The sequence below is a fragment of the Dermacentor andersoni genome, chromosome 3 (genome assembly GCF_023375885.2).
Source record: "Dermacentor andersoni chromosome 3, qqDerAnde1_hic_scaffold, whole genome shotgun sequence".
Lineage (NCBI taxonomy): Eukaryota > Metazoa > Arthropoda > Arachnida > Ixodida > Ixodidae > Dermacentor > Dermacentor andersoni.
The window spans coordinates 208,186,435-208,205,515 of NC_092816.1; the positions used below are offsets into that span (position 1 = coordinate 208,186,435).

The following is a 19,081-nucleotide window of genomic DNA, read 5'->3' on the forward strand; positions in this document are numbered from 1 at the left end:
GTGGTTTTGGCACGTTAAACCTAATTTAATTTAACTGTAGAACTTGACAGACGGCTGCAAGTCCCGGGTGTTTTTCAGTGTTGTGGGAGTTTACCACGCAACAGTACCGGGCACTTTGGCTACCAGACTGTCGAACCATCGTAAACAACGCCGACGTGATGAGCAATTTTGCAACTATCGGGGGCATTGCGAGCACCTCATTGCAGGTGACCTTGTACATGATGAAGCCGCTCTCTTCTAGGGGAAGGATTGGCAAACTTGAAGTCGGGATCTGTAGTACCCCGCCCCCATCTTTGGCAAACCAGGCTGACCACGCTTACCTCGAGTACGCGAGTAGGTTTAAGAGAAGAATTATTAACTGAGTCTTGTGCTCAGCATCAAATCTAGTGTTCCTGTCGTGTTTACAGCGAGTCCGGACAATATCGTTCGCATTTCAAATGCATGCAGAATCCATCTATGTGCGCATCCGCTCCCTCCTGCTGGGATACGACGTGTTTAACCACACGTTTTTCACTATTGCTTTCATATTAACACGTGGAGAGAATATGAAATCAAGCGCCACCAAGCAGCGGATAATCAGGAGGCAGTGGGCGTGTGTAGCCTGCATGTTTAAAATCAACACGCACAAGTGTTCGGGCCCGAGAGGAACCCTCAAAAGAACTAAAATTCATAGTGAGCACGGCAAACAATCATCATCTGCAACACTCATTTGCGACAGAGTAGGTCCTTGGGGTGTTCGGTCAAATACCATTTCATTATAAAATCCTTATGAATAAAGGGAAAATCAGACACCCACCCGTTCGCAGCAATTGCTACAAAGGAAACCCATGTGGGTTTCCTTTCCATGTGGGTTTCCGTAGGAGTTCTGCGGAAACCCACGTTGTGGGTTTCCGCAGAACTACTACGTCGAACACTTGCCTTTGCTTTGTGTTGTCGACAAATTCGACTTCGCCCTGCCATCTGCTAGCCGCCTGGTTAGCTCAGATGGTAGAGCTGCTGCCCCGGAAAGGCGGTGGTCCCGGGTTCGAGTCCCGGACCAGGACGAATTTTTCTTCAACTATGAGGCTTTTCTTTCGAGGAAACCGTATGGGTTTCCTTTGTAGCAATTGCTAGGAACGGGTGGATGTCTGATTTTCCCTTCATTCATTACTTCTCTCCACCTTGTGGGTTTCCGCAGAACTACTACGTCATAAAATCCTTATTTTGAGGCACAATTCCCATTTACAACTGTACAGAAATACGAGAAATAGTGCACTGAAGTAGCAGGGACACTCGGGTTTGTTCTTGAATATTCCTATTTGGCGAAACAGAGTTAAGCAGACGAGAGCTAAGAAAGGTACACACAGCGCTAGTGTGTGTAAATACCTTAGTATTTGAGGTAACGGACACTTGTTTTCTTGACACCCGCGTGGTCTCTAATGCATACCTCTCTGTGGGCCCTTATACACGTACCAATGCTCATAAGAAACTCAAACATGGGTTTGTTTAGAAGGTATAATAGTATTTCCTAAACCGGCAGACAGTTTCACTAAAGTATGCGTAACACTGAAATGCGCAAATGTGACCAAGGGTAATAATAAACAAAGTAAATGAAAAGAGTAAGGAAAGCATACCGAGTACATTCGAGCTGGTGCCTCCAGGAATCAGATCAACAATATCCCGCCTAGAAAAGAAAATATATTGAGATCTGCGAAGAAGGAAATCGACTGCTCAAATTGTATTTTCTGTTACTCCATATTTAATGGTGCGTGGCCTTATTTTCTTGCTCTAACATCTTCAAGATAACTCGGTGCGATTCATATTTTAAAATTATAACCATGCCGTTAGCATGAGTGCAATGAAGTTTAGTGTAGCGTTCACATAGAACAATAGCATGCTTGACCCTGCCTAAAGTTTTTTATCCCAGTTCTTCTCTTCGGAGTGATTTCATTTTCCAGCCACATTACGTGTCGCGCCTTGTCGATAATTGCTATAGAGTGGGAATTTAAACAAGCTACATGAAGACTTTCTGCCCAGATCATCACAGCACTGGGATCTGCTTCCTGGTGACCTCGCCGCCTTTGTCAAATCGAATCGAGTCACTTTATTTCAAACGTAAAATTAGGGGTCCTTCAGGCAAAAAAACTTTTCATAGAGAGCTTGAGGAGACCTAGTAACCGTACAGACAGCAGCCAATAATTGTACATTCACAAAACGAAAATTTGAAAGATTGGACAATAATGGCACTTATGAGCATCTTTTCAAGCACATTCAAAGCATAGCAATATCAAAAATAATTTTGCAATCATGACAATCCACTTCTGTTATGGGGGTTCTTCACTCATTAAAGGGACCCTGAAACGATTTTGACGATTTTCTACAAACGTACTGAGTCGTTAGAGTAGGTCCTTCTGATCATTAATTGACACAGAATTCTAAGTGCTCCGCGTAAAGCGTGTAATTTATTATAAGGCTTTAAAAATGCACATCGCTGCCGATCGCAGCGCACTGCTCGGCGTAATTTTAAGCCGCCCCTACCCATTTGACCAAAATCACCCATATGACGTCAGTGGGGCGAGCTATCCGATATGACCAGGGCGCGTGATCTATAAGTTTTTCAACTTTATGGTAAACAAATGATGTTCGTAATAGTTGTATTGTTAGTTAATTTGTTTTTATAACAAGAAAATAACATAAAGAGTATGCACAAGAACAATTTTTCAGTACACTTAAGCACTTCCGGCACACAGCAAGTATCGTCTGCTTGTGTTACAACATGGAGTAATTACAACGTGCTCCGCCTTTGACGAGTGCTCCGCCGTCAGCGTCGGTTTGCCTTTTCGCGAGCGCTATGATTCGACTTTGTTGCTTTGTGGACTGCAAACGTAGTGACTGGCAATATGTCAAGCTGCGACATCGTGTCCCTCTGCAAGCGAGTAGACGAGCGGACTGGCTGCAGCGCATCAGACTGCCGCTATCCGATCGGCGCCATGATTTGTGCGATTGTGGCCGTCACTTTACACCGGAAGATTACTAACGCAATAGCATTTCCCGAGTCCGGTATTAGAAACGCAAGTGCAAGGGGACAGGGCGTGGCCGTGTCTCCTTGCGTGTAGTTTCAGGGGATGAACCGAAGCGCAAATGTGAATGGTCTGTACGGTGCAGCCACCTGGTGGCATAGAGCTCAACCACACACAGTAGCAGTAACAAAATGTAATCTTCTTTGCTGCTGGTGTAAATTTTTCGCAGGAGTGTAATCGTTAACACGTTGTTTTTGTAAATGTTTAAAATGTTTTACACTTGTGTAGAGCAATATTAGCTCTTTCTTTGGCTGGTTAAGCTCTGCGCCAACAGGTGGCTGGACCATGGAGACCGATCAGGCAGGTGGTGGTGGTGGTGGTGGTGATGTTGAAGCAGGCGGGGTTAGCCTGGCATACATAGCCGGCAATTGTTCCGCCAGATCCTCCTTCGAGTTGAGATCAGGGGGTGTGTCACCAGGTGTCGATGAGCCCCGTGTCTCGCAGGAAGGCTATCAGCAGTCGTTGCGCTCTCTTCCTGAATGCCGCGGGCCCTCCGGGGAAAACAACGTCTTCAAAGGTCCTGTGCGTGAGACCGCTTTTTTGCAGGTTGTCGACCAACGCTTTTCTTTCTGTGTCAAACTGTGGGCATAGCCAAATGAAATGTTCGATGTCAACAATGTCACCACAGAAAACACAGAGTGGGGAAGCGCGAAGCCCAGTCTTGAATAACCAAGCTGGGGTGTATGCGGAGTCGGTCCTGATGCGGTATAAAAGCGTCGCTTGTTCGCGTGTAAATCCATGAGTCACACAGGATTCGTGTGGATTCTTGTGCATCTGTCTAAAGTGAAGGCGGATTGCATCCTTAGGGTTCTGAAAAGCTTTTGGAGCTTTCACTTTTGGGACACATGTCAGCGCTAGGCGTGCAAGGGCGTCAGCTTCCTCGTTTCCATCAATTCCTACGTGTGATGGAATCCACTGAAACGTTATGTTAAATCCTTTGCTCGTTAGGTCGTCAATCAGTGCCAGAGACTGCCTTGTAAATTTCTCTAGAGGTAGGCCCCGATGTAATCTTTGTAATGCTGACTTGGAATCCGTCAGCACCACGACATCTCGTGCAGAAAAGGCACGTAGTTTCCGCAAAGCTGCGGTGATTGCGGCACTTTCTACTGTTGTAGAGGAAACTACGCGATCCAGTCGGCCAGACCATGACACATCAAGGGATGGTATGCAGAATGCCGCTGCACAGCTATCTGTTTGTGCTCACACCGAACCGTCTGTGTACACTTGTAGATGGCTTTGAAACACAGTGCTCAAGTGGTCCAGCACAATAAACTTGGCTTCGGCAGTTGAAATGGTGCGTTTCGTCGGTAGGTGGGGTACATTGAGGCTGCAGGTAACATCCGGAAAAGACCATGGCGGGTCAAGGCGACTTCGTTTAGGCCATTCTAATCCTAAAAATCGGAAGGTGTTCAGCGCCGCATGGAAATGTGAGCGAGTTCTTGATCTTAGCCGCCGGAGAAGCGCCGTGCCTGCGCGTGACTCGCCCAGCCTTAATAGCTGCGTCAGCAAGGCCTGAGATGCCAAGAGGCGGAGTGGAAGAGACTCTGCCTCATTAGTGACTTTCTTGTTTGAAGCCGCCGTTGGAACTCCCATCGCCAAGCGAAGTCCCTTTCTGTGCACTGCCTCCAAGCGCTCGAATTGACTCGATGACGGTGATATCAGAGGGAGCTGATAGAGAATGCGGCTTGTTATCAGTGCAGCGTTCAGTTTAAGCATGGATATAGGATTGTTTCCCCAACGTACACCTGCCAATCGACGAAGTGCGTTGATTCTTTGCACTGATGCAGCCACAACACTTTTGACCGCACCACGCCATAGTAGCTTGTTGTCGATGGTGACGCCCAGGAATCGAACATGAGTTGCACGAAGAATTGAATGCCCTCTGATATTCAGCGTCAGACGTGTTGACTTGCGTCTCACTCCCGGGAAAAGCATGAAGGCTGATTTTTCTGCTGATAAGGATAGGCCAAGCGTCGATAAGTGGCGATCGATAGTGGAGATTGCGGCCTGGGCTATCCGGGCCAAACGTTTGTGTTGGTACCCCGAGATCCAAATGCAGATGTCATCTGCGTAGATGGACATTCTAACTGCCGTCCGACCTACTTTCAGGGCATCTGGAAGGCTGGCCATGGCAACGTTAAAAAGCAAGGGGGATAGGACACTTCCTTGTGGGACGCCGAGGGAAATGCGTCGCTTGACACTCATTATACTTCCCAGCTTAACTTGTACACATCGATCACTGAGAAATTTATGGACGAATCGAAGAGTATTTCCCGAGACGCCCATGGCTCGGAGTCCGTTGATGATGCCTGTATGAAGCACACAGTCGTATGCCTTGGCAACGTCCATAAAGATGGCGAGTGTGGAAAGGCCGTCTACGCGATGGTGCTCGATATGGCTTAGTAGATCCAAGACACTGTCCTGGGCACTCAACCGTGGACGAAATCCGGTCATACATGATGGCAGTCTATTTACTTGCTCAAGATACCATGTTAACCTCGTACATATTAGTCTTTCCATCAACTTTGATACGCATGATTTTAGCGATACTGGCCGATATGAGGTGAGGTTTGCAGGATCCTTTCCGGACTTGAGCACTGGCACCACCCATGCTGTCTTCCACGCTTCTGGGATCTCTCCTGTGCTCCAGACGTGATTAAATATGTCCAGAAGTGCTCGTTTTCGTTCATATGGCAGATTTGTCAGCATCTGATTGCTGATCGAATCGGGACCCACAGCACAGCGTCTTCTTAATTTGCTAAGCGCCAAATCCAACTCAAGAAAGGTGAACGGCGTATCCATGGTGTGGAATGCTTCAGATAACAGAGGGTTCGATACTCCTGCTGATCTGCCAGATGTGTATACGTCTGCAAAATCTTCTGCAAGGGTTTGCAAATCTTTTCCTCGCTTTAAAGCAAGTGCTTCGAATGGCCTGTGTAGGCGAATCTTTCCGGATAGGCCATTCATTACTCCCCATATCCTTGTCATGGGAGTAAACGCCGATAAACTCTCACAGAAAGCAGCCCATTGAACTCGTCTTAATCTTTTTGTGTGACGACGGATGACAGCGTTTATCCTGTTGTAATCAGTTTTCGCTGATGGATTTCCCGTTTTTCTCATTAGTTTTCGCTCCGCTCTCCTACGCGCTGCGCAGAGGTTCTTTAGTTTCAAATCAGGAGTAGGGAAATGATCTGGCAGTTTCAACATTGAGGTAGCCACTCTTTTGCTCCGCAGCATATCTGCGAACAGCTCACCAGGGGATTCGTCCAACGCTTCTCTGTATGTGTCCCAGCGGGTCACAGCACAGAATTGTCGCCCAGCAGTGTGAAATCCGGTGATGTTGGTGAAGATCGGAAAGTGGTCACTGCCCATCCTGTCTGGGGCCGTTGTTGACGATACGACAAGGTCTGTAGAATGGAACACGAGGTCTATGGCACTCCATGAATTTGGTGGTCTGAAGAAAGTCGGTTTGCCATCGTTCGCGATACACAAGTCAGCAGCTTCCGCGGCTGTGACTAGTTCCTTGCCTCGGGAATCTGCAGTCTTATCTCCCCAAAGCGAATGATGTGCGTTAAAGTCCCCAAAGATTATTATAGGAGAGGGGCAACGAATGCAAATGTCCTTTATGAATGCCTCCATGGAGACCTTCCTGCGCGGACTTATATACACCGACACCACACTGAGTTTTCGTTTTCCTAGGCACACTTGCACAGCGGTGACTTCCAAGAAGGTAGAACAAAGGTCTTGCACTGGCAAGGTGACGTGAGGTATTTCTCGCCTGATGTATATCATCGCACTTCCATTTGCAAATGATGGTATACTCGGATTTCCATGTCTGATATACCCTGGGATCGTCCTTCCATTTGGGAGACCGGCCTCCGAGAGGGCTAGAATTGGTATAGGTATGTCTCGAAGGAAAAGGCTGAGTTCAGAAAGACGCTGTAGAATACCGGCGCAGTTCCATTGCATTATTAAGGGCACTTTTGGACGACGGAATCGACCAAGTGGGCGAAACATTGCCATTATGCTACTGAGTGTATGTGGAAGTAGAGCAGAGTATTACTGACTCAAGAGCCAGCACTGCTTCCAGCATATCCTTCGTTGAACTAGCAGGCATCTTCGCGACGTGGGAACGTAGTGCCGTGAACAAAGCGCGTATCACATGCTGGCAGTTTTCCTGCTGACTGTTGCCAAGTGGTACTTGAGGTCGGTTTACTGCGGCCGCATAGGTGCGCTTTTCGGACTCTTTTCGAACAGGTTTCTCAGCCGCTGTGACCGTTTGCGTTGACTCAATAACTTCGTTGATCGGTGTGAGACGCGGGAAATGAGATGCGTACTCTGTTTCCAAACCAGTTAGTTGTGGCGCTCTAGACGTCTTCTTCGTGTTCGATGGTGCGCTTGCACTCTTTGGACCCAGAACAAACATCTTATTTCTTCGCTGAGCAGCTGTCCGCGCCGGGCATCGACCGTAGCTAGCAGGATGGTCACCGCCGCAATTCGCACACACAAAGTTGTCTTTACTTGCACACGTCTTAAAGTCATGAGGTCCCCCACAGCGCTTGCACCTCTGTTCAACACGACAGTACTTAGCGATATGTCCGAAGCGCTGACACTTAAAACAGCGTGGTGGTGTCTCCACGTAGTCGACAAGCTCGTGTCTGGTGAAACAAAGGTTGATCTTCTCCGGGCGTTCAGAATTTGGAGCAAATGTGAGAACCACCGAGTTGGTGCGCCTTGACTCCCATTCAGATGACGAGGTTTGGACCCGACGGATGATTCTTCTTGCATGGAATACTCCCTGAGGTCTCAGGTAGGTGAGCAGCTCCTCATCTGAGTACCATTTAGGGACTCCTCTAACAATGCACGTGTTTTTCATATAACTGTGTGGGACACGGGCAGATATGACTATGCCACCGATATTCTTGGTCTCTAGAAGGACGTTGGCTTGTCCTTCTGTCTCTACATTTAAGAGCAGTGCTCCCTGTGCTGTGAAGTGGCTCTTCACTGGTGCTCCACCGAGAATCGTTTCAAGCTGAGAATACAGGACAATAGGGTTTACTTGCCTTAAATCATCTCTTTCGGATGTTGCAGTGATTAACACTGGAATGCCCTCCGCCCTGTCTTTACGATGGCGCACAATTCGGAAACCACCCTCGTCCATGTCTAGGTCTGAAGCGTTCGCCACGTTGTCGTCATCGATGATAGTTGACTCGTCTTCAGATTCACCAGTGTCTTGTCGCTTGCAGTCAGGCTGGCTTGTACAAACCAGCTGGCGTTTCTGACCCGGTGTCAGCCCTTGGGAGGTCATGGCGGGGTGCTCGTCGGTGCCAGCTTGGTTCCTTCTAGCACCTTGTGAGGCGGCGGGTGGCGCAGCACCCGTCGGTCTCCGATACGGAAGGTACCTTTTCGAGTCGACAGACGTCTTGAACCGTTCTGATCAGTAATATTACCAGAAAATAACGATAAATGTAGGCAGAGCTACTCAGACAGGCTAGCAGCAGGTTCTTCGTCTTCTTCGTCACCCCACCGATCAGGCAGCTCACGTACGTCTACGCTAAAGTTCCTTCGTCAACTTAAGTTTATGCCTCCATCGTTCCGTCGAAATATTCAGGTAGTGTGTGATTACCGGAATACCAGACACGTTCGGCGCTACGACAGAATGCTCGCAACGCAAGCTGCTTTGATAGCTCTCGCTTGGGGCCGACTGCCAAACGGCTAGCGGAGAGGTTTCTCGCGGGCGGGGGCGGGCTCCAAAGCAACCGGAAATGGAAGATGTGACGTCGAATCGTGACGCAGAACCAGTGAAGGCGGAGCTTAGCACCGATCGCTCGGCGAACGAGTTGAGGAGGCAAAGCATGGCTAGGGAGGAGGGTAACTTGTAATCGCTTGTAGCTCCATTAATACGTAACGCTTCAGTTAAATTGTGATGCGAATGTTCTACTTAAGCTGAACCCTACGCGTCTACAAAATTTGTCCGAACCGTTTCAGGGGCCCTTTAAAGAAAATAATCCTATTTGTGGTTAGAATTTATAAGGTTGAATATTGATGTTGGTAGTTATAGTTTGAAGTTTATTGACGTTGCGTAAGTTTACAATAATTTGTGCAGGATGAGTGTGCAATCGGAGGTCTCAAAGTAAAAACTGTCGGGGGACCGTCTAAGAAAACTATGTATGGGATGATTATATTAGCCAGCAGGCAATGGCGAATTAGCTGAATAAATATACATTATCAAGATATACATGAAAATTATGGCAACGAATAAAAATAATTACATGTTTTAATACAGAGAAGTCAAAAGAAGGTACACTAAGATATCAAACCGCTAGATTATCTAATAAATGAATTTGAAGACATCGAAAAAATGAGTACGTTGTACACGATTTTAAATCAGAAGGTAACAGGTTCCAATGGGATATACCGGGTGTTGAAAGTTAAGCTTTATGGTTTTCATAAAATTAGGCACTAGGAGACACGCGATGACCAGCTGCGCAAATATGATGCATGGTTAGGGGGACACCAATTATCGTTTTCCGCAGCCCAATTAACTAAAATTGAATAATTCACATTATATTCACTGCAGTAAGTGGGTATGTTTGTATTAAAAATGTAGAGGCAGTCGTGTTTCTACACAGTGTCAGTTCGAATAATTCTTTTAGCGTGCCTGTGCTCCGAGCTATCAGACTCCGAATTTTAATTGTCGTTCACATGATTACGCATGCGAGAGAGTGACGACCGGCGCAAAGCTCCTCCCTGATGTGACGCGGCTGTTGCGTGCGGCGTTTAGTCTGACAAGAGGGTGGAGGCATAGGCAAGGATGATAACTTTTCTCCTTTCCCTCTTGGCTGGCGAAATCGATACGACAGCGCGGTGTGCCGTATAGCTGTTGCTCTTGATTTCAAAAGAACTCGCCATACTTGGAAATAAGCAGTCACTTCATTTGCGTAGCCTAGGCCAGGACCATGCCCGCACGTCTAGTCACCGTTACGCACGCGCACTGCCCTCCGGCTTTTCCGCTCGCACCCTTATCACTGCATGAAAGCTGCCACCATCGTTACAGGCGGCGCGGTCGCGTGTTACGACCGCGGTTCCGGGTTCGTCGATTTTTCATTTCACCAGCCGAGAGGGGGAGGGGGACAGGTATCATCTTTGTCAATGCCTCCGCCCCGTTGTTAGACTAAACACCGCACACAAGAGCATGTGTAAATGACGTGCGAATCAGAGAACACGCAAGATCAATTATAAACCGGGAGCAACGTCATTTACCCATGCATTGCTTAGATCATAAATGCAGGCCTCTGCTCAACCAGGTGAAGATCCTGCGCAACTGCAATAAAGAAAAAGCACGAGAACTTCTAGAGGCATATTGTCACGTGGTCGTGACTTCAAAGAACACAGTAGCAATACTGTGAAACACAAAGCTAACTTTTATTGGGCGAACGTGTGCCCACAAAAGAGGCTACACTTATAGCACAACGATAGCGGCGAACACGGTCGGCGATCGTCGAAAATCTGATCAGCGGGTCAAGCGCGTCGGCTTTTATACAGCAGTCGTCGAATGTTCCAGACTAACCGTTCGGACCCGCGTGCCTTCCACAAAGTTCTACACCATTCGCGTCACGCGATGAAATCAGGTAACACAAGGTTAGGCGACAATAGACAGCCGGGTAGAAGCATCGATAACGTTCCAGAAACTTCGGATACATGCAGGCGTGTCCCGCGCTGTGCGATTACATTTGTTAGGCGGCGAAACGTGGTCGCCCGATAAAGATAAGTACACGTGTCAATACCCCCCCCCCCCCCCCCCCTATAAAAAAGCATCGACCCGATGCTACACACAAACGAAAGAAATACACCGGTAGCAAAGAAAGCAACAAAAATACGGAATTTCGTCAGCGTCCGTAAAAGGGTTTAAGGCGGACCACGTGGACCACTTCAGATCGTGCGCGGCGCCGCTGTGAATGAGAAATGCCGTCTGGCACGACCTCATAGTCCAGAGCGCCAATACGTCGGATGACCTTGTAGGGTCCGAAATAGCGTCGGAGTAGTTTCTCACTGAGTCCTCGTCGGCGTATCGGGGTCCATACCCAAACACGGTCGCCGGGCTGGTACTCGACGAAGCGTCGTCGGAGGTTGTAGTGTCGGCTGTCGGTCTTCTGCTGGTTCTTGATCCGCAGGCGGACGAGTTGCCGGGCTTCTTCAGCGCGCTGGAGATAGGTAGTGACGTCAAGGTTCTCCTCGTTAGTGACGTGCGGCTGCATGGCGTCGAGCGTCGTCGTCGGGTTCCTGCCGTAGACCAGCTTGAACGGCGTGATCTGTGTTGTTTCTTGCACCGCCGTGTTGTAAGCGAATGTTACGTATGGCAGAACGGAATCCCAGGTCTTGTGTTCGACGTCGACGTACATCGCTAGCATGTCGGCGAGGGTCTTATTCAGCCGCTCCGTAAGATCATTCGTCTGCGGATGGTAGGCCGTTGTCCTCCTGTGCCTTGTATGACTATTTCAGAATGGCTTGGGTGAGCTCCGCTGTAAAGGCCGTTCCTCTGTCGGTGATGAGGACTTCTGGGGCGCCATGTCGCAGCAGGATGTTTTCGACAAAGAATTTCGCCACTTCGGCTGCGCTACCTTTCGGCAGTGCTTTAGTTTCAGCGAAGCAGGTGAGGTAGTCCATCGCCATGACGATCCACTTATTTCCGGTTGTTGACGTCGGAAAGGGTCCCAGCAAGTCCATCCCGATCTGCTGGAATGGTCGGCAAGGAGGCTCGATCGGCTGTAGTAATCCGGCTGGCCTTGTCGGCGGTGTCTTGCGTCGCTGACAGTCTCGGCATGTTCTGACATAACGGGCGACGTCGGCGGTCAGGCGCGGCCAATAATACTTTTCTTGTATCCTCGATACGTCCGAGAAAATCCGAGGTGTCCAGCGGTCCGATCGTCATGTAGGGCGTGCAATACTTCTGGACGAAGTCCTGACGGGACAACAAGAAGGTAGAAGGGCAGCGGATTGGGCGAGTTGGTGTTGCATGGTAACTATAAATTCAAACAGCGCTTAAACGACAGGACCAGAATGAGGAGGAGACAAACACGGCGCTGAACTTACAACTGATTTATTTGAAGTAAAAAGTCAACATATATACGTACAAAACTCGGCACGCATGCGCCCGGTCATACATCGATGATGGATATAAACATCGGACAGCCAACATTCGCACGCGTTGTACCTGCCTAGCAATCTACCCTAGCCGGGTTCTCCTGCAAGAGAAACTTTACAACTGCCTCCGAGTTAGGCACAACAAACGGGTCAGTCACAGAAAGTGCTGACAAATGCTTATTGAGGTAAGATGATACCACCAATTGCCAAGTTTGGCGTTCAGAGACTATTGCTCGAAAAGGAATGCTGGGCTTATGCGTTTTTGCCGAGAAGAAAATTTCAAGCACAGAGCGCTCTGATTCCTTAACTTTATTTGCCAAACTCAGAAGCCCCATGCCTTTCAATAATGAAACGGCTTCCTTCTTATTCTTTACTGGTTCCTTACTAGTTACTTTAAAATGTTTGCCTAATGCCTCAAGCGCCTTATTTGAAAACTGTTCCTCAGAAAGTACAACAAAGTACAACATCCCTTCCGAAAGGCACGAGAAGTATTCCTGCAGAAGGAAAGCTGCTGGTCCTCGGAGACGTCGTTCCGGATTCAAAGCATGAAAAGACCTTGCGCCTTGGACCTAAGTTTTGCCTCGACCCGGGGCTGAGAACCGTTGAAAAGTTGGCCTTCGCCCATAATGTGTCATCTAAGGCTCAGCCCGAGGACAGAACTAGGTGTGTATCAGAGTGTGCTGACGCTGTGGCTAGTAGTAGCAGCCCTAAAGTGCGCAGTAATAGATTTCGATTGCTGGTTGATTACTTGGTTGATAGCCGTTTGCGCGTCGTACAATCTGACAAAGAAGGCTACTTTGTTGTACTTTCTGAGGAACAGTTTTCAAATAAGGCGCTTGAGGCATTAGGCAAACATTTTAAAGTAACTAGTAAGGAACCAGTAAAGAATAAGAAGGAAGCCGTTTCATTATTGAAAGGCATGGGGCTTCTGAGTTTGGCAAATAAAGTTAAGGAATCAGAGCGCTCTGTGCTTGAAATTTTCTTCTCGGCAAAAACGCATAAGCCCAGCATTCCTTTTCGAGCAATAGTCTCTGAACGCCAAACTTGGCAATTGGTGGTATCATCTTACCTCAATAAGCATTTGTCAGCACTTTCTGTGACTGACCCGTTTGTTGTGCCTAACTCGGAGGCAGTTGTAAAGTTTCTCTTGCAGGAGAACCCGGCTAGGGTAGATTGCTAGGCAGGTACAACGCGTGCGAATGTTGGCTGTCCGATGTTTATATCCATCATCGATGTATGACCGGGCGCATGCGTGCCGAGTTTTGTACGTATATATGTTGACTTTTTACTTCAAATAAATCAGTTGTAAGTTCAGCGCCGTGTTTGTCTCCTCCTCATTCTGGTCCTGTCGTTTAAGCGCTGTTTGAATTTATAGTTACCAAACAAGAAGGTAGTTGGCGCGGACTAGATTGGGCGAACCTGTTCCCACAAAAGAGGCTACACTTATAGCACAACGATAGCGGTGAACACGGTCGGCGATCGTCGAAAATCTGATCAGCGGGTCAAGCGCGTCGGCTTTTATAGAGCAGTCGTCGAATGTTCCAGACTAATCGTTCGGACCCACGTGCCTTCCGCAAAGTTCTACACCATTCGCGTCACGCGAAGAAATCAGATAACACAAGGTTTGGCGACAATAGACAGCTGGGTAGAAGCATCGATAACTTTCCAGAAACTTCGGATACATGCAGGCGTGTCCCGCGCTGTGCGATTACATTTGTTAGGCGGCGAAACGTGGTCGCCCGATAAAGATAAGTACACGTGTCAATATTATATAAGAAAGAAGGGACGAGCATGCATCAGTGACACATCGGTCATGCTTTACAATAGGGAGGCACGTTTCCTAGATAATATGTTTAGCTGAGTCACGCCATTGGTTTTTCTGATGTTGTGTTTCTTTCTTCTTTTCTGCTGCTGATACCCAGATGCGCCTGCGCTGGCATGGCCTGATATTGAAGTGTTTTCCTCGAATAAACCTCAGTTGTTAGTTTGCGCCTGTCCTGTCTTCTTACTTGTGACCGTCTACAAAGCGCAACCAATCTTTCCAAATGCCAGGATATACGTAGCGAAAGCTAAGGCAAAGCATGGTTAGCCTTGGTTAATCTAGATTGCAAGTCCAGGTTAGTCTGGTTGTCTAGCTATGTTGCGGCGTTTAGCCGGTCGTTCGGCGCGCTGTTCGTCTGTTTCCTGGGCAATTCGTTTCCTCTTCATATCGTTCCGATGTGGATTCCAGGCCTCCTCCTGCTTATCAGTATTGTCGACATCCATACTGCCGCCTCAACTGTGGTTGCGGCGCACGCGAGCTCTGCTTTTCAATCCTCCGATATGTTATCAGGCATGCGACGCAGCTGATGAAGCGAGCGGAAACGACCGCAACGACGAAGAACGCGGTGTGACGTCATACCAAACGGCGGCTTAGGTAGGCGCGGCGCTGCGCAGCCGCGGAACACCTATGGCTCGGTGCTGCTAGTGGCGCATGCGCAGTAGTGACTAGGGAGCGAGAGAGAGAGAGAGAGAGAAATATCCGCGGCGAGGCGCGCGTTGTGACGTCATGGGCCTCCTCGGAGCACCGCCACGGCGAAATCGCAAGTTCGCGGCCAGTAAAGCTTTCGCTTTAATAACATGAACGCCCAAAGAAACATTTATTGCGATAGCAATGATATGGACACTCCAGGTGCGTTCCTGCCGTCGCTGTCGCCGTGAGGCTCCGTATCAGTGAAAACGTGTGAGGATGAGCCGGCGAACGCGGTTCAACCTCACGTGCGCGAGCGAGGAACGCTGCCCGCATGCGTGCCCTCTCATGTGGTGCACGAGGCCCCGGGGGTCCGGCGAGGGAGGAGGGGCGTTTTTCTCCGGCGGTGGCCAGCAACGTTCTTAGGTGGCCAGGGCGTCTCGATGTCCTCCTCGCCCGGCGCTTCGTACAGAGTGGAGACATTGCGGCTACTATGGCGTTGGCCACGCGTATCGTGGACGCCGTAGTAGACGCCTATGGCGGATGCCGTGGGGACGCCTTGCCAGCGCTCGTGTGGCTTGAAAGCAATCTGCGACGTGGCGAAAGTGTGTGCCCGCGCGGGCCTCATCTTCACAACGATCTGCAATGTTTTCAGAGTGCGCGTAGTGCCGGTAGCTTCGTATGCGCTGTGCTTTGGACGTTTCGTTCGCATTGAAGGGGCAGATGCACGGAGATCAATTGGCTCGCGGCTGCCGCCGCAATTCCTAGCTCCACCCTTTTCACAGACAGTTCCCACTTTTATTGAGCGAGATGTGGGGCCCTACAGCGTAAAAGTATTCCAATATGTTTTTATTCCAATCTCCAGACGTAAAATTTGCGTAACCGCCGACACAAGCACCTTGGCGGTCACCCGCAGGATTGTCTGAACAGACAAACGCTCTCCTCATTCATAGGAGGTCACTTTTGTTTGCTTAAGAAACGAATAATATTGCCTACACTGAGCGGCTTATCTTATCTAATTGGCTGACAAGAGGCGAGGAGCACGCTCAAATGGAGAGGAATTTGATAGGGCCAAGCCACTGCCCTGAAAGTCGATAACCGGATGAAGAGGGTGGTGCCGGCGTCTGCGGTTGGTCCGCTTTTTCTTACTTAGCTTGCGGTGGCTGGTGAAAAATCGCGGCGGCACGCAACGGAAATATCAGAATGACGCTAAAACGGATCCTCAGCAAAGAAGAGTTGGCAGAGCGAGGTCGTAAACGTGCCCAAAGTGCTCGAAAACGTTACACGGCCACGCAATAAGTTTGATTGTACGCAAATAAACCGGTGCTTTCCGACATGTGCGAGTACCCAGTGCTTGAGCGATAGGCGGCAGCCATCTTTTATTCCTTGCGGGACGGGGCAGCCTGCGGCTATTCAGAAGAAAATTCAGTTTTGTTCGGCATATTAATGCATCCTTAATACGTACACGTCACTTTGACGCGGTGAGTTCTTGCAGTTTTGTGACGTCGCGTGACAGCAAGGTGAAGTGGGTGCCGCCCGAAAACTTTTGACCAATAGCCGGGGGCTAATGGCGAAAAGGCGCCGAATCAGAAATAACTATTTTTCTTTTTTCGGTCAAATCATGCATAATCAGTGTGTACACGTAATATGAGACGAGGAGCTATCGCGGTTTTCGTGAGTTCGCGTGACAGGTGAAGTGGGGGTGGCCCAAAAAACTTGTTGACCAATCGCGGAGGGCGGATTACAGAATTGGAATAGAAATGTTTGGAATAGTTTCAGCAGAGAGGCTTTGTTGGAAACCAAATCGATCATCAGATGAAAAGTTAAGGTTAGATAAATATTTCGTTAGACGATTGTAGATTAGTTATTCAATTACGTTACTAAGGAATAATAATATGCAAATTGGGCGACCATTGTTAATCTAATAGCGGCCACTTTTCTTAAAGATGGCAATTATTTTTCCTTCTTTGAGGCTTTGAGGAAACACTGTTGGCTTGCGGACTAAATGGGCCAAGATTGGTGAGGGTTGTTTCGATACAAGTTTAATTTTGGAGGGGAAATTTGATCAAGCGCTGGGTTAGTTGTCTTTAGGGTTGAGAGAGCTTTCTTAACTTCCTCTTGTACTGTAAGGGTACAGAAATAAAGAATGGGGACTGTGTGGAAGACTGGACAGTGTCAGTTCTGATAGTTTTTTTATCTCTATCGAATGGGGCGCTGAAATGAGAGCTGAAAACGCTAGCTATGTCATTAGAATCCGTTCCTTGCACCACATGCAGGCCTGGGCACAGGTGGTTCGAAAACCTTTTTGCCAAAACGACGTTCAAGGCTGCACACCGGACGCCGACGCGAGACGCCGATGCCGGATTTTCTGGGACGCAGGGCGTTGACGCTGTCGCGGTAAAACCGCCTCCTTCCTAAAGAACGGCCGTGGAGAGACAGTCAGCTTAAACCGCCTTAAAGGGAAGCTGAAACGGTTTTCAATTTCCATGAATTGCTGGGGTTGGGAAGAACATACCTATTAATTTACGCTTGTGAAATATTTTTCTTAGTTTTGTTAATATAAAGGGCGGAAATCGCTGTCTAAATCCCCCCCGCGGACACGCCCCCGTCGCTTCCCGGAGCGCCGGGTGAGGAGGCAGTCGGAGGGGAGAAGCGGCGAGACTGACGTCATTCCCGGGGACCGTGCTGCCGGACCGGCGCGCTGGCATGTGCTATCATGTTTCGTTCCGTCCTGCGCTTTACTAAACGACGCTGCGAGAGATCTGTCGCCGCCTCACGTTTGTTTTCTTTTGCAATTTTCGTGAATTGTGCTTCCTTTCTGTGCTGCGTGAGTGCCCACAGCCAAAGGCGCCCAACATGCCCGCATTCTGTGCAGCATTCGGCTGTGCGAACACAGGCGGGCGGCACGACGTGGTGTTTCACACGTTCCCGAAGGACAAGAAGCTTGCAGCGCAGTGGGTCCGTGCGGTGAGGAGAGATAATTTCGTGCCGACAAAATCAATTGTGCTGTGCTCGGACCATTTCCGCGACAGCGATTATCATCGGAGCTTGACAACGATGCGGGCAATCGGTATTCCAATGAAATATGTGCGACTAAAGCCCGGCGTTGTTCCGTCTATATTTTCCCACAAGAGAAACACCTCGCCACCTCCAAGAGCGGCCTTCGCCAAGAGGAGAAAGCATGAGGTAAGGGTTTTTATGTGCGCACGGGCAATTTTTTAAACAGATGATCACCTGAGTGTCGAACAAATGGCCTTACAGCGGCCTATGACGAAGCGAGGTGGCGGCACAGCCAGGAATATGCACATGCGTGCAAAGTGCTTGCCGTTTTCATCCTGTTTTGCCACTCCGCTTTGTCACGGAACACTGTACTACGGCTGTTTGTTCGGCGCTGTTTTGGTACGGTGAAATAACTGGCCGGGGGTACACTTGCGCATTCCGTGATATTTGTTATTCGTCCTACCACGCGTTGCCCGCAGGTTAAACCGTTCAGCATTCGTGTTAAATCGCACGACATGAGGCGTTACGGTGATATTTTCATGCTGGCGTTAGAGTAGTTGAACTCGGCGTGTAGAAACTTCGTTCCGTAGATTTTGCACTCGCAGCTTGCTACCAGCAGCGAGATGTCGCGAAAACCAGCGTTGGCACAGCCGCGCCCGTGGCAAGGCGAACGGGCTCAAATGACGAAGTAACGTTGTGAGGTATTGAACTTGTCAGCGCTCGACGTGGTCTAGCCCAATACAGGCATCACTGCTGGACAAAAAATGTTTTCTTGCCTTTGTACTTAGCTATGCATCACGCATGGCAAAATTATTATTTGAAAGTAATTATATTACATTACTCATTACTTTCTTATTACGCTTTGATATGAATTACATTACCAATTACCGCTTTCAAACAAGTAATGGTATTACTTTACGATTGTTTCCAAACAGTTTTCATGCATACAAGAAGCAAAGACGAAAGTATAAAGGAACGCCAACTTTTCTTCAAGGTAACATACACTTGCCAACATTTCATGCCCTCCCCCCCATGCTTCTCCACGACACATCACCACACTACCGACGTTCTGGCGCCGTACACAGCTTACTGGTGTATATTTAACGTAATTAATAAATTACTTTAGCCATGAAATTATCCACCAAATAATTCACATTACTAAATCACTCGACAACTAATCCATCACATAAAAAACTGAAAAAATATTTCAATTGCTGTAAGTAATCCAACTGTTGTTATGTTTGCTGATATGCATGATATGCTGCAATTCATGACATCCGTGCCTTTCACTCTTTCAGGTTCTAGCAGAGCTCCTTGAGAACCGAGCCCCTGATGAATCTGTTCCACTACCATCACCAATCGAAGAGTTTGAAGCAGCCAGTGTGACACAGGCAGATAATGTTGAAGAGATTGAAGTTGCCAAACGCGG

General features: G+C 48.5%; 1 protein-coding gene across 2 annotated transcripts in view; it reads right to left on the minus strand.

Moving 5' to 3' along the window:
• Positions 1–19,081, minus strand: part of LOC129383050 (venom metalloproteinase antarease-like TtrivMP_A) — a 179,515-nt gene that overhangs the window by 91,529 nt on the left and 68,905 nt on the right. For both annotated transcript variants that reach the window (XM_055067257.2, XM_072287024.1), the window contains exon 9: positions 1,614–1,663. In XM_055067257.2, coding sequence (XP_054923232.2) covers positions 1,614–1,663 — 50 coding nt within the window. The remainder of the gene's footprint in view (positions 1–1,613; positions 1,664–19,081) is intronic.